Genomic DNA, 13,887 nt, shown 5'->3' with positions numbered 1-13,887 from the left:
TATACCGCCTCCTCATGCTGCTGCCAAGTCCAGAGTCTCTCATGGGTCCCTGTACGGCCTCCCATTGCTGCTGTCTCCATCGCCACACTCTGCCATGTGCCACTTTCAGGTCTCCTCACACTGCTGGTGTGTTCCATTTTTTGTCATAGGGTGCTGGCAGATTACGGGCCTCCCATAGCTGCTGCCAGGCCCCTAATCTGCCATGGGCCCCTGTACCGCCTCCTCATGCTGCTGCCAGGTCCACAGTGTCTCATGCCATGTGCCACTTTCAGGTCTCCTCACACTGCTGGTGTGTTCCATTTTTTGTCATAGGGTGCTGGCAGATTACGGGCCTCCCATAGCTGCTGCCAGGCCCCTAATCTGCCATGGGCCCCTGTACCGCCTCCTCATGCTGCTGCCAGGTCCAGAGTCTCTCATGGGTCCCTGTACGGCCTCCCATTGCTGCTGTCTCCATCGCCACACTCTGCCATGTGCCACTTTCAGGTCTCCTCACACACTGCTGGTGTGTTCAATTTTTTGACATAGGGTGCTGGCAGATTACGGGCCTCCCATAGCTGCTGCCAGGCCCCTAATCTGCCATGGGCCCCTGTACCGCCTCCTCATGCTGCTGCCAGGTCCACAGTCTCTCATGCCATGTGCCACTTTCAGGTCTCCTCACACTGCTGGTGTGTTCCATTGTTTGTCATAGGGTGCTGGCAGATTACGGGCCTCCTATAGCTGCTGCCAGGCCCCTAATCTGCCATGGGCCCCTATACTGCCTCCTCATGCTGCTGCCAAGTCCAGAGTCTCTCATGGGTCCCTGTACGGCCTCCCATTGCTGCTGTCTCCATCGCCACACTCTGCCATGTGCCACTTTCAGGTCTCCTCACACTGCTGGTGTGTTCCATTTTTTGTCATAGGGTGCTGGCAGATTACGGGCCTCCCATAGCTGCTACCAGGCCCCTAATCTGCCATGGGCCCCTGTACCGCCTCCTCATGCTGCTGCCAGGTCCACAGTGTTTCATGGGTCCCTGTACGGCCTCCCATTGCTGCTGTCTCCATCGCCACACTCTGCCATGTGCCACTTTCAGGTCTCCTCACACACTGCTGGTGTGTTCAATTTTTTGACATATGGTGCTGGCAGATTACGGGCCTCCCATAGCTGCTGCCAGGCCCCTAATCTGCCATGGGCCCCTGTACCGCCTCCTCATGCTGCTGCCAGGTCCACAGTCTCTCATGCCATGTGCCACTTTCAGGTCTCCTCACACTGCTGGTGTGTTCAATTTTTTGTCATAGGGTGCTGGCAGATTACGGGCCTCCCATAGCTGCTGCCAGGCCCCTAATCTGCCATGGGCCCCTATACCGCCTCCTCATGCTGCTGCCAGGTCCAGAGTCTCTCATGGGTCCCTGTACGGCCTCCCATTGCTGCTGTCTCCATCACCACACTCTGCCATGTGCCACTTTCAGATCTCCTCACACTGCTGGTGTGTTACATTTTTTGTCATAGGGTGCTGGCAGATTACGGGCCTCCCATAGCTGCTGCCAGGCCCCTAATCTGCCATGGGCCCCTGTACCGCCTCCTCATGCTGCTGCCAGGTCCACAGTGTCTCATGCCATGTGCCACTTTCAGGTCTCCTCACACTGCTGGTGTGTTCAATTTTTTGACATAGGGTGCTGGCAGATTACGGGCCTCCCATAGCTGCTGCCAGGCCCCTAATCTGCCATGGGCCCCTGTACCGCCTCCTCATGCTGCTGCCAGGTCCACAGTGTCTCATGGGTGCCTGTACGGCCTCCCATTGCTGCTGTCTCCATCGCCACACTCTGCCATGTGCCACTTTCAGGTCTCCTCACACACTGCTGGTGTGTTCCATTTTTTGTCATAGGGTGCTGGCAGATTACGGGCCTCCCATAGCTGCTGCCAGGCCCCTAATCTGCCATGGGCCCCTGTACCGCCTCCTCATGCTGCTGCCAGGTCCACAGTCTCTCCTGGGTCCCTGTACGGCCTCCCATTGCTGCTGTCTCCATCACCACACTCTGCCATGTGCCACTTTCAGATCTCCTCACACTGCTGGTGTGTTACATTTTTTGTCATAGGGTGCTGGCAGATTACGGGCCTCCCATTGCTGCTGCCAGGCCCGTAATATGCCATGGGCCCCGTACCGACTCCTCATGCTGTGACGTTGCAACAAGGTGGAATTCAACCCTACATATGTTAGACCGCCTTTACGAACAGCGAAAGGCCATCACAGATTTCCTGATGTTACAAGAGGATAAAGGTACTCCCTGTGTAACTTAGATGTCAGCCATTGGCAGCTCATGCGTGACACCTGCGCTTGCTCAGGCCCTTTGAGGAGGCCACGCTATTCGTGAGTCGGCAGGACTATGGGATGAACGACGTCATTCCTCTGTTGCACGTCCTGGAACAAATGCTGTTAACAATGGCTGGTCAGGGTGCGGTAGACATGGCGCACAGATCTCAACGCCACATGACCCCTGTGGGGGCAGGACAGGAAGAAGAGGAGGAGGTAGAGGAGGACATTGGTGCTCAGGAATTATTGAGTGAAATGGGTGGTTTTTCCACTCAGCGGACAGGAGTGGAGGAGCAGGAGCATCTGGTAGAGGAGGAGGAGGAGGAGACAGAGGACCCAGACGCACCGTGGCAGTATGCTGTGGAGATGGAGGCAGGGAGTCCCTCGCATTCCTTGGCACAAATGGCCCATAGCATGCTCGCTTGCTTGCGTAGCGACAGCCGAATAATAACCATCAGACAGAGAGATGACTTTTGGCTGTCCACCTTGTTGGACCCTCGCTACCGTTCAAAAATGGTGGCCTTTTTCACACCTGCTGAGAGGGAGGCCAAAATAACGTACTATAAAAACCACCTATGTAGTCAGCTGGTCTCTGCCTTTCTGCGCCAACGTCCATCCTCAGACACTGTGGGCCCTGTGCGCTCGCGTTCCGCTGCCATGGCAGCAGGGGAGGGGTGGGGTGGTAGGAGCAGTGGCAGCTCCACCAGCAGCGGCTGCCTCAGTCTGCAGTTGATGATGAGTAGCTTTCTTCACCAGCGCAGTGAGGAAACTACTAACCAGCCGCAGCAGCAGCAGCATCAGGTGGACCTGGAGCAGGACCTCAAACAACAGGCTTAGGCCTACTTGGACAGCACCCTGCCAACCGAGTTAGACAATCCCCTTGACTACTGGGCAATGAAACTTGACCTTTGGCCCCAACTAGCTGAATTTGCCCTTGAAAGGCTGTCATGCCCGGCCAGTAGCGTGGCATCGGAGCGCGTGTTTAGTGCGGCAGGAGGTATTGTAACTCTGCGAAGGACACGACTGTCCACCCAAAGTGTGGAGAGACTCACGTTTGTGAAAATGAATCAGGCGTGGATTAGTCTGGATTTCAAACCACCAGTTCCTGACACAACTGACTAAATCCGCCATGAATCATGCCCCAAACATGTGCCACTTTCAGGTCTCCTCACACTGCTGTTGTGTTCCATTTTTTGTCATAGGGTGCTGGCAGATTACGGGCCTCCCATTGCTGCTGCCAGGCCCGTAATCTGCCATGGGCCCCTGTACCGCCTCCTCATGCTGCTGCCAGGTCCAGAGTGTGTCATGGGTCCCTGTACGGCCTCCCATTGCTGCTGTCTCCATCGCCACACTCTGCCATGTGCCACTTTCAGGTCTCCTCACACTGCTGTTGTGTTCCATTTTTTGTCATAGGGTGCTGGCAGATTACGGGCCTCCCATTGCTGCTGCCAGGCCCGTAATCTGCCATGGGCCCCCGTACCGACTCCTCATGCTGCTGCCAGGCCCGTAATCTGTCATGGGCCCCTGTTGTCGCTTGTTGGCATATTCCGCTCGTTCAGATGCTCCTTCTCCTGCTACTCCTCTTCACGGATTCCGTCAGCAGTCTTTCTTGGAATACGTTTCCAAGAGACAACAGTTTGCGAGCACGCACCCGACGGTGCAGAAGCTGAACGTCCTCCTGTCCAAGTTGCTGCTGCCAGGCTCGTAATCTGTCATGCGCCCCTGTACCGCCTCCTCATGCTGCTGCCAGGTCCAGAGTGTGTCATGGGCCCCCGTACCGACTCCTCATGCTGCTGCCAGGCCCGTAATCTGTCATGGGCCCCTGTACCGCCTCCTCATGCTGCTGCCAGGTCCAGAGTGTGTCATGGGTCCCTGTACGGCCTCCCATTGCTGCTGTCTCCATCGCCACACTCTGCCATGTGCCACTTTCAGGTCTCCTCACACTGCTGGTGGGTTCCATTTTGTCATAGGGTGCTGTATGGCCTCCCATTGCTGCTGCCTCCACCGCCACACTGTGGCTCCACACTCTGGTTTTGGCCCCGTGACTGCCCAAATGAGTGAAGTGTGCGGTGATTCTAAGATCGACGGCACTCATCTGCATGTCATACTGACTGACAGTATTATTTCTCTTCCCCAGCAGACTCCAAGGGCATTTATATTAAAGGTACAGTGTTCTGCACTAATATAAAGGCTCTCTGAAGCCTAGAAACACCCTTTTATAAGTTAAATTCGCAGCGAATATATTCGACTCGAATCAAAATTTTTCCACGAATTCGTCGAATCAGTCGAATCGAATTTTTGAATACTTCGCTCATCTCTAATTCACAGAATACTGTGCATGAGTGACATGACTGGGCTAGTGAAGCCATGTACGGCCACGGTTTTTTTAATTTTTGACAGCTAAATGGAGATCAGGGGGTCCAGTTCTTTTGTAACTTTTTACACCCTGAATATGAGTGTAACATGTAACATTTTATGAAAGGTGAATTTATCCTTTAACAAGACAGGGGCTTAGTTATGCTGGTGAACCCAATTATGCATGATCTTTTTTTCCTTTTATTTTGAATTGTATGACATATATTTATATTCACTGCTATGCTGTCAACAGATAGCAACAGAATAACTACTTTTTTAGGGATGTAGTATTTTTTCAAAATTCTCTTTTGCAATTTTGTGATCTTGTAGTGAACGCTGGTCACTAGCATGGAGTGTATTATTTTAGCTATACAGTATATTACAAGATATAAAGGCGAGCGCAGAATGTTTGAAGCTGCTAGCAGAAATTGGGCAGAGGTAATGAGACCCACAAGACTAGATACAAATAAAAGTGCAGCGCTAAATATTAAATATCCAATTCATTCAAAAAGTTCTTAAGTGACAATATCAATGTGATATAAACTTGATAAAATACACATATACCTCACCAAACCTTATAAAATAAATGGTAACTAAAATGTTGCAACCCTGGGTGGAGCCTTACGTGCTGACGTCATGCCGCCGTGGCCAGAGCTTGGAGCGGCAGCCATCTTGGTATGATTTTTACACATACATGAATGATTGTATCTATGTGAATTGCTTTTAAACTTTTAATAAATATTACACTATATGCCATATATTTGGCTCCTTCTTCCCCCTAGGAGGATCCCTTTATTGGTTTCTGTAGGCCTATTTTATATAAGAAGTCCGGTCCCTGCATATGGTTTTCTGAGATCCCCCACAAGGATCAGCACAAGCGCTACTATACCAGCGGCATTCTGGTGAGTGCACATCAATAAGAGGTGGCAGATTCCCACTTTGGATCATGCGCACTTTTTGAATATCCCACTTGGTATTGCTGCACCTTGTAGTACCACGGATTCCTTCACCAGTTGATGAGCACTTATATTTACATCACCTCGGCATTGCTGTGATTTGTAGTACCACGGACAATTTATGTCTATCACACAAGTATTGCTGAGACATGTAGTGTGTAGGACATTTTATTTACCATTTGTTTTATAAGGTTTGGTGAGGTATATGTGTATTTTATCACGTTTATATCACATTGATATTGTCTGTTCGCTATATTCACTTAAAGTGGAGTTCCACTCACCTTGTCAAAAAATAAAAGTCAGCAGCTGCAAAAACTGTAGCTGCTGACTTTTAAAAAACAGCCACTTACCTGTCCCTCAGTCCCATGGTGTGTCCCCCGCAGTCCATTTTACCGGCCGTCCTGTATTCCAGGAGGCCGGCATCTTTAGTGTGGGCACCCGGCTGTGACTGCTTACGGCTTCACAGCTGGGTACCCACTGCGCATGTGCGAGAAGCGCTGTACTTCATGAATGGTCCTGTACAGGGGCGGACTGACAACTCATGGGGCCCCCGGGCAATAGGGGATCATGGGGCCCCTGTGTCCTTGCCCAAACTCAAAAAAGCCTATGAAAAAGGTACCAGGGGCATCTCATGGGGCCCCCTACTGACCTCGGGCAGTGCACGAGTTTCTAAATGGTCAGTCCGCCCCTGGTCCTTTAGTCTTCTGGGACCTGTCAAGTGTCCCAAAAGACTACAGGCAGGACACCTTCTGGCGATCGTATCAGAAGTGGCATCCAAACTTTCTGAGACTGCAGGGTGCCACCATCTTAGATGTGATGTCAGCAGCCCCAGCAGACTCAGAGCTGTCATTCCAGTGATACTGTATAGCAGGGGTCTCCAAGCTTTCTAAACAAAGGGCCAAGTGTATTGTCTTTCAGACTTTGGGGGGGGGGGGCAGAGTGTGACCAGCAAAAGTGGAAAATGTCCTGACATCCATGGGAGTAAACAATGTTTCATCTTTGGTATTAGGGGGAGGAATAGTGCCTCATTGTTGGTGTCAGTGGGAGAAATCCTACCTCATCGGTAGTGTCAGTGGCAGGAATACTGTCACATTGTTGGTGTCATTGGGAGAAATTCTACCTGATTGCTGGTAACAGTAGCAGCAATAATAGTGCCCCTACATTGGTGTCAGTGGCAGGAACAATGAGCCATTGTTGGTGTCAGTGGAAGGAAAAGTGCCTTATTCTTAGTGTCAGTGGGAGGAATAGTGCCCCAAGGCAAGGGCCAGATCAAGGCAAGCAAGGGGCCACATCTGACCCCCGGGCCACAGTTTGAAGATTACTGCTGTATAATATTCCCCTTTGTTTTTCTCCTGACAGCTACACAAAAGGGTAGGGAGGTGAGGGGAGGGGTGAAAATGCTGGGTCAGAACAGACAGTAATTAAACAGCCCTGAGGGGAGATTACTATAGTGTGACAGGAGAGGGTTGTGCTACGCTCGTACCATGAGGGAATTTGTATACACACTTTTTGTTATAGGGTGACTACATTCTGCTCCTGTCTCCCTCTCACCAATTATTGTCCCTGTGCCAGTTTACAAGCTTTTGTTTAAAATAAAGCATGAGTAGCTGGGTACTACCATGGGGAACATGTGCTAGTTTTTCACTCTGTGTCTTTCATTAAAATAATACCTAGGAATCATGCCATGAAGGAATTTGTTTAGACACTTTTTGTTATTGAGTGACTATGTTCTGCTCCTATCTCCTAACTGTGCTCTGGCATTGATTCATCCTGGCTTCCTATGGAGACTACACATGGCCATTTCAATGTACATTACAAATGCATGGTCCACTGTTGTCTCAGACAGTGTTTTAGCAAACTAAATATAACTCAGGGTTTACATCTGATTTAAATATTTGAAAATGCTGGGCTGTTAGTTTTATATGGAACCTAGACTGCAGCTGATAACATCTGTGGAACTTTCCTTTGTTGTTGGTGTATTATCTTTCTACCATGGGGACAGGGTTAAATTGAATATTCATTAATGCAGAAGTGTAGCAGCCATCTTAAAAGACATCACTTTGTAATGCTTGTCTATAGAGTGTGTCCATTGCAGAGGGCAGTCATCTAGGCTGGGTCTGTATCAAGCCTGGAGGAGGATGGTAATTGATTGATGCAACAGAGCAAGAGGACATTGAACTGGGCTGCTGGAAAAAGGTAGCTGTGTTGTGCCACCAGCCTGCAGAAGAGGGAGGAACCACTCTGGGGACCATGTGCTGCTGCAACCATTTTGCCAGGGCTGAGTAGGTTAGAGAGTGTACCACATGGTTGCAGTAAATGGGGAACAGTGGTGTGTGACCAGAGTTTCTGGAGCAACTGATGCTATGCTGCCCGAGAGAAGAGTGCTGATCAGAGACTGCTGCTGCCATCATACTCTGTGCAATGCTACATGTAAGCAGACCTGGACCCAGAGAGCCCACACTTGGGATCAGTGTTTCACTTGCTAGACACGGCAAATGACTGTGACCAATAGCAGACCTCTGACTATTAGAGGAGGACCACTTGCTACTACTGGTGGGCACTAGCTTGCAAAGGAGCACCCTTTCGCAAACGTATGTGGAAACTCCTGGATTTTGGAGAATGCCTACGGTAGTGAGAGGCTTCTTGGCCAATGATTTTTCTTGTTTCCTGGTTCGATAAAATAGTTCTGCCCCAGTGGGGTTACCCTAACTCCCTGTTATTTGAGAACAATTCAGTGCCCCTTTGGTTTACAAAAACTGTACTAGAGAGCACTCCCACCCCTTGTAAAAGAAGGAAAAGAGCGACTGTTTCAGCAGGATTTAAAGAGAGAGATCACATCAACTTCTATTCTTTTCTGTCTTCAATTTTACTTTTACTGAATCAGAGCATGTGTCCAGAGACCCAGAAGAGGACTCCAAGGGTCTGGTAAGAGACTAATATCTTACAAGTTATTCCATTGTCTGCTGAGAACTGTTGTGCTTTCTTCAAGGGCTCAACTTTGACGGACATTTTTTTTCATCATTCGCTGGCCAGTGTGACAAAACTGGGATTGTTATAGCTGTTCTTATACTGTTTCTAGGTAAATACAGTTGAGTTCTGTTAAATGCTGTTAGAATACTGCAGGTGTTTCACTCAAAGTAATGTTATTGTCTTATTGATTGTATACGTAAACTTGCTAATCCTCTCTCATTTTAGATTATGTTTGGCCCTATTAATTTCTTTGAAATACCTCAAGGCATGTCGGTAGGTAGCTGGGTGAGCGGGGTGTATCATCGTCAGGTGTTCAGAGAAATTAAAAATCAATTCAGTGTAGTACTACATATCTAAACCTGTATTCATTTGTTATCAGGACTGAGAAACAGATGAGATCATATTTTAGGAGCAATGCATGCAAAAATCCAGATTCACCTTGCCCTGTTTAGTATTCCGTTCTGTCGCACTGAACTGGCTTCACAAACACACACACACACACATATATATATATATATATATATATATATATATATATATATATGTCTGTATGTGTCACACGACGGTCCCCATGAGCTGAGCAACATTCCTTATTGTTGTTTCATTTCACTGATGTCATGTTGGCTACGCCTCTCAGGAAGACAGCTCAGGTTGTGGTGAAGAACAGGATTTCCAAGTCTACTTTAAATATGCAAGCATGAAGTATCACTGAGCAGAACCGCCACTCAGAGTATGGCTGTACAATGCTGTGTAACACATCGCAGTGTCATGACGGACTGTCCTATAGGTTGAACAGACAATGAGAACACTCCAAAGACATATAATTCACAGAATGCTGGTGTGCTTGGCTTCTATCCATCTGGCTTTTGCAGGTAAGACTTTGTATGCAAAACTATATTTTGACAGATGCTAGAAGATAGCACCTAAAGCATACCCAGGTATTGGTAGGATCACCTGGTGCTCGATAATAGATATTAAATGCCATGTAAAAGGTGATTTATCTTCACTTTTTTGTCAACCTGTAAAAATATTGTATGAGATTCTATCCCACGTACAGCATACTTTTTGTTTGCATATTTTGTAACTTTATGTCTTCAGTGTTTTTTGCCTGGGAAATCACACCTGGGCAATTGTGGTACAAAAGTTCTATAAACAAGAACATAGAATGGGAGAAACAAGTAGAACAGGAAAGAAAAACATGGTTTCTTCTCAGATCATAGGTAACAATCACTTTGGCAGGCACGTGATGACAGATAGGGCTGCGTTACTAATATCTGGCTCGGTGCCCTATATATTGCACTATGCGCAGTACTGAAACACCACACTCTAAACTGACAATTTTTTTTAGAGTTTACTAATGGAAAATACTTCTAGTCGCAAAGCTTTTGATGATCTGACATCAAACAAAAAAGCTGAGTACTGCATGTATAGAATATGTTTACTTTTTTATGTACTAACAGCTCAGTTTCAAGGACAAGCTTTCTTGATCTGGTCAATGCAGATACTAAGAGATTGAACAGACCGCAAAAGAAATGGTACCATTAAAAGGGATTGTATAGTGGTTCTGCTACATATTTTCTTTTTTTTTTTTTATTTTGATCCAGACACATTTAAAACAAAACAAAACACACACACACACACACTATATATCTATATACTTATATTGTATATACATATACAGTATATTTTTTAAAAGGTAAACCTTTGAAATGAAAAATGAGCAATTTATATCATCTAGTTGGGTTCTGTCCACACTCGCCTTCCCCTGCAATCTGCTTGTGTCGCTTTTGACAGTTTCCTCCACTCCATCCATGGTGACACTTTGCATGCAGTTTACTCATCGTACTAAATACAGCTCTATGAACTACTTTAATAAACATGTTAGAACTCACAGCCAGATTCAATAGGCAAGGTTTGCGCAACATCAATAAAAGGACTACTGTATTGCAACACATTATTATTCAGAAGCAGGGGCGGACTGACAACTCATGGGGCCCCTGTGTCCTTGCCCAAACAAAAAAAAGCCTATGAAAAAGGTACCAGGGGCATCTCATGGGGCCCCCTACTGACCCCGGGCCCTCGGGCAGTGCCCAAGTTTCCAAATGGTCAGTCCGCCCCTGTTCAGAAGTTGTAGAGTTGTTGCTGTGAAGCATTGTCTTTCCTCTGCTTAGACCCCGTTCACACTTGAGCTTTTTTCAGCTGGAAGCACGACGCTCAGAAATGCTCAACAAGTAAAATCCCAATATTTCCAATGGCCCCTGTTTACACTTGGGCGTTCTGTCACCTGTAGTAAACCGTATGTCGCTTAAAAAAGAAAAAGTACTTGCGCTACTTTTTCAGGCATTTTGTCCCCATAGACTTGAATGGAAAATACCTGAACAGTGGGAATGAGCATTTTTTTCAAGAGTTTTTTAAGGCGTTTTCAGCTCAAACAGCAGCTATTTCTATTGGCCCCAGCAAAAACTCCTTAATGGAAAACACCTATAATATTTGCAAATTTGCTAAAAAAAAACGTTCAAAAACGCCAAAAAAAAAAAATCACTTGAAAAAACACCTGAAAAATGCTCAGTTCAGTGTGAATGAAGGGATCCTCATTCATTTGTAGGAATTCTTTGTTAGGAAACAACTGATTATTGTTTGGTCCCTGTAATTATAACACAAACAGGGGTGGACTGAGAAATCATGGGGCCCCCGGGGAATAGGGGATCATGGGACCCCTGTTTCCTCACCCACACTCAAACCACACCCAAAAAAGCCTATGAAAGGTACTAGGGGCATCTCATGGGGCCCCCTACTGACCTTGGGCCCTCGGGCAGTGCCCGAGTGCTTGAATGGTCAGTCCGCCACTGAACACAAATATGTCCATTGGCTGAACACAGCTTTCTTGGGATAAATCCCAATGTGAAACAAAACAAAAATGTTTACAAAAATAAAAAAGAAAGGACCACAAACACATACACATGTGCCATTACGCATGTACACATTAGATACCTCACCCATGCCAGGAGTAGAGGAACAATTTTAGTGCCATCATTTGGGTTTAGTTGTAAACTGATGAGCTGTAAAGATTTTGAATGCCTCTTCTATTTACAGTTTTGGGTAATGTATTGTTACTGTTTCCTAAGCACACCCACTATTTATAGGATAATTCCAGGTATAGGCATGTCATACATAGTTACATTGGTCCAGCGTGGAAAAAAATAGCAAAAAAGGAAACTAAGTCAGTCACCACATATATAACATAGATACACTTTTAATGAAACGATGATGAAATATGGGTAATATGCATGTTCTTGTAACCATGGAATAATGGACACAATAGCCATTTGCTCAAAGCTTTCGTACGTGTTTTTACATTTTTTTTCTGTTTTTACATTTTTATAATAGCAGTGGACTATTCTTTCCACTTTGAAGTAATGGCCAGCAGCAGGAATCTGAGGGTGGACTTTTAAGAGTTCACATCTATGCATTGCTGTAATGCATGTTGCAATGGGTTGGTGCTCTCTGGTGCATTTATTCTGAATGGCACCACAATACACCTCCATTGCAGAGCACCAGAATGCATGGAGAAGCACTATGGTGTGTTGTGGTGTGCTGCATTGCTAAAAATGGTGCATGTCTGTTTTTTGTCTATTACAGTACCTTGGCAGCCCATTCATTTGAATGGACTTCTTTAATGCAGAACACACGACATAGTGAGCATTACAGTGTGTACATTAACCTCCCTAGCGGTCTGATTATGTCCATATTTCTGTGCTCAAAGCGGTACATTTTCTTTGCATGGAAATATGTATTTTTTTTATTGTAGGCCTGTAATTTTTAGGAATAACTCACTGAAATCTGTCCGAACAAGAGTCTAGTAAACATCCCGGGTATGATAAAACTTGAAACACGAAATCATAAATTATAATTTAATAAATAATCATAAAAAATAATAATATAATAATAAATTTAATTCAATAATATAATCAAACCAAAAACACTGAAATTTGAAATATAGCGCCAAGTTCGCATATCACTGAGCAAAGTCGCAGAATTGTTTTCAGTGTCTGATGACAAAGTTCCCCACGAATCATTATCACTCAATTCTGCAAGTGGTTCTAATTTACTATCTTTGTTCTCTAGCTGGTCTAAAACCGTTTTGACCTAAAGGTACACTTTTTAGACGCCATGGACGTTTCTCCATTTCCAGGCAGAAAGAACAGTAAAAATGCAGGCAGGGCACAGGACAAAGCACTCGGGACAAAATGTATGTGAAATGGTTTGATACAGTAATGTTTTACTATGCGATTTTAGTGTATTTAGTGAATGTCACTTTTTGTAATTTTCAAATTTCCCGCCGTTCCATTCCCCGTACATCCCGACGCTCGCAGGGGACGGAACCCAGATGACAGATGCCGGAGTCCGCTGGATTACATTGCCAGGGACACTGCAGGAGGGACATCGCGAGAGCGCAGGACAAGGTAAGTGAAGAACAGATGCCGGAGCAGCGCCGCATGGTAAGCCCGAGTGTAGCTCGGGGTTACTGCTTGTGGTACTGAAACTTTACCCCAAGCTACACTCGTGGAATACCGTCAGAGAGGTTAACCACTTCAATACCGGGCACTTTTACCTCCTTCCTGGCCAGACCAATTTTCAGCTTTCAGCAGTCCCTCAGTTTGAATGACAATTGCGTGGTCATGCAACACTGTACTCAAACTAATTTTTTTCTCATTTTGTTCACACAGCTAAAGCTTTCCTTTGCTGATATTTAATCACCACTGGGTTTTTTATTTTTTGTTAAATAAACGAAAACAGACCAAAGATTTTGAGAAAAAAAGGTTTTATAACGTTTCTGTTATAAAAGTTTGCAAATAAATAATTGTTCCATATCAATTTAGGCCAAAATATATATGGCTACATTTCTTTGGTGAAAATAACCCAAATTAGTGTATATTATTTAGTCTGTAGGAAAGTTATAGAGTCCGCAAACTATATATATCTGAAAATCAATCAGTCCTGATGTACTGACGGCCTATCTCATTTCTTGAGACCCAAAAATGTCAGAACAGTACAGATATCCCCCAAATGATCCCTTTTTGGAAAGTAGACAGTCTGTGGTATTTAGTAAGATGCACGGCGAGTTTTTTGACGTTGTCATTTTTTGTCATAGTTTTTGGAAAATAAAGAAATAAGAAAAAATGTTTTCACCATTTTTTTTTTTTTTTTACATACTGTCACCAGTGCGGTACAGCGTCATCATATAACTGGTGTGGCGAATAATCAGGGACTCTGACTGGTGACAAAAAGAAAAAAATGAATATGTATTTTTGTAAATT

General features: G+C 45.7%; 1 protein-coding gene across 2 annotated transcripts in view; it reads left to right on the top strand.

Annotated features, from left to right (window-relative positions):
* Positions 1-9,234: 9,234 nt before the first annotated feature.
* The window catches only part of IL20RB (interleukin 20 receptor subunit beta), a 50,381-nt gene continuing 45,728 nt past the window's right edge, over positions 9,235-13,887 (top strand). Inside the window, exons 1-2 of one of the 2 annotated variants that reach the window (XM_089671941.1) lie at positions 9,235-9,441; positions 12,943-13,032. In XM_089671941.1, the coding sequence (XP_089528067.1) occupies positions 9,369-9,441; positions 12,943-13,032 (163 nt within the window). In that variant the 5' untranslated portion in view covers positions 9,235-9,368. The remainder of the gene's footprint in view (positions 9,442-12,942; positions 13,033-13,887) is intronic. The other variant, XM_089671942.1, reaches the window with a different exon arrangement.

Source organism: Staurois parvus, unplaced genomic scaffold, assembly GCF_062004578.1.
Source record: "Staurois parvus isolate SC_StPar_1 unplaced genomic scaffold, SC_StPar_1.0 ptg000116l, whole genome shotgun sequence".
Taxonomy (NCBI): Eukaryota; Metazoa; Chordata; class Amphibia; order Anura; family Ranidae; genus Staurois; species Staurois parvus.
This window is presented reverse-complemented; position numbering and strand designations above follow the sequence as displayed.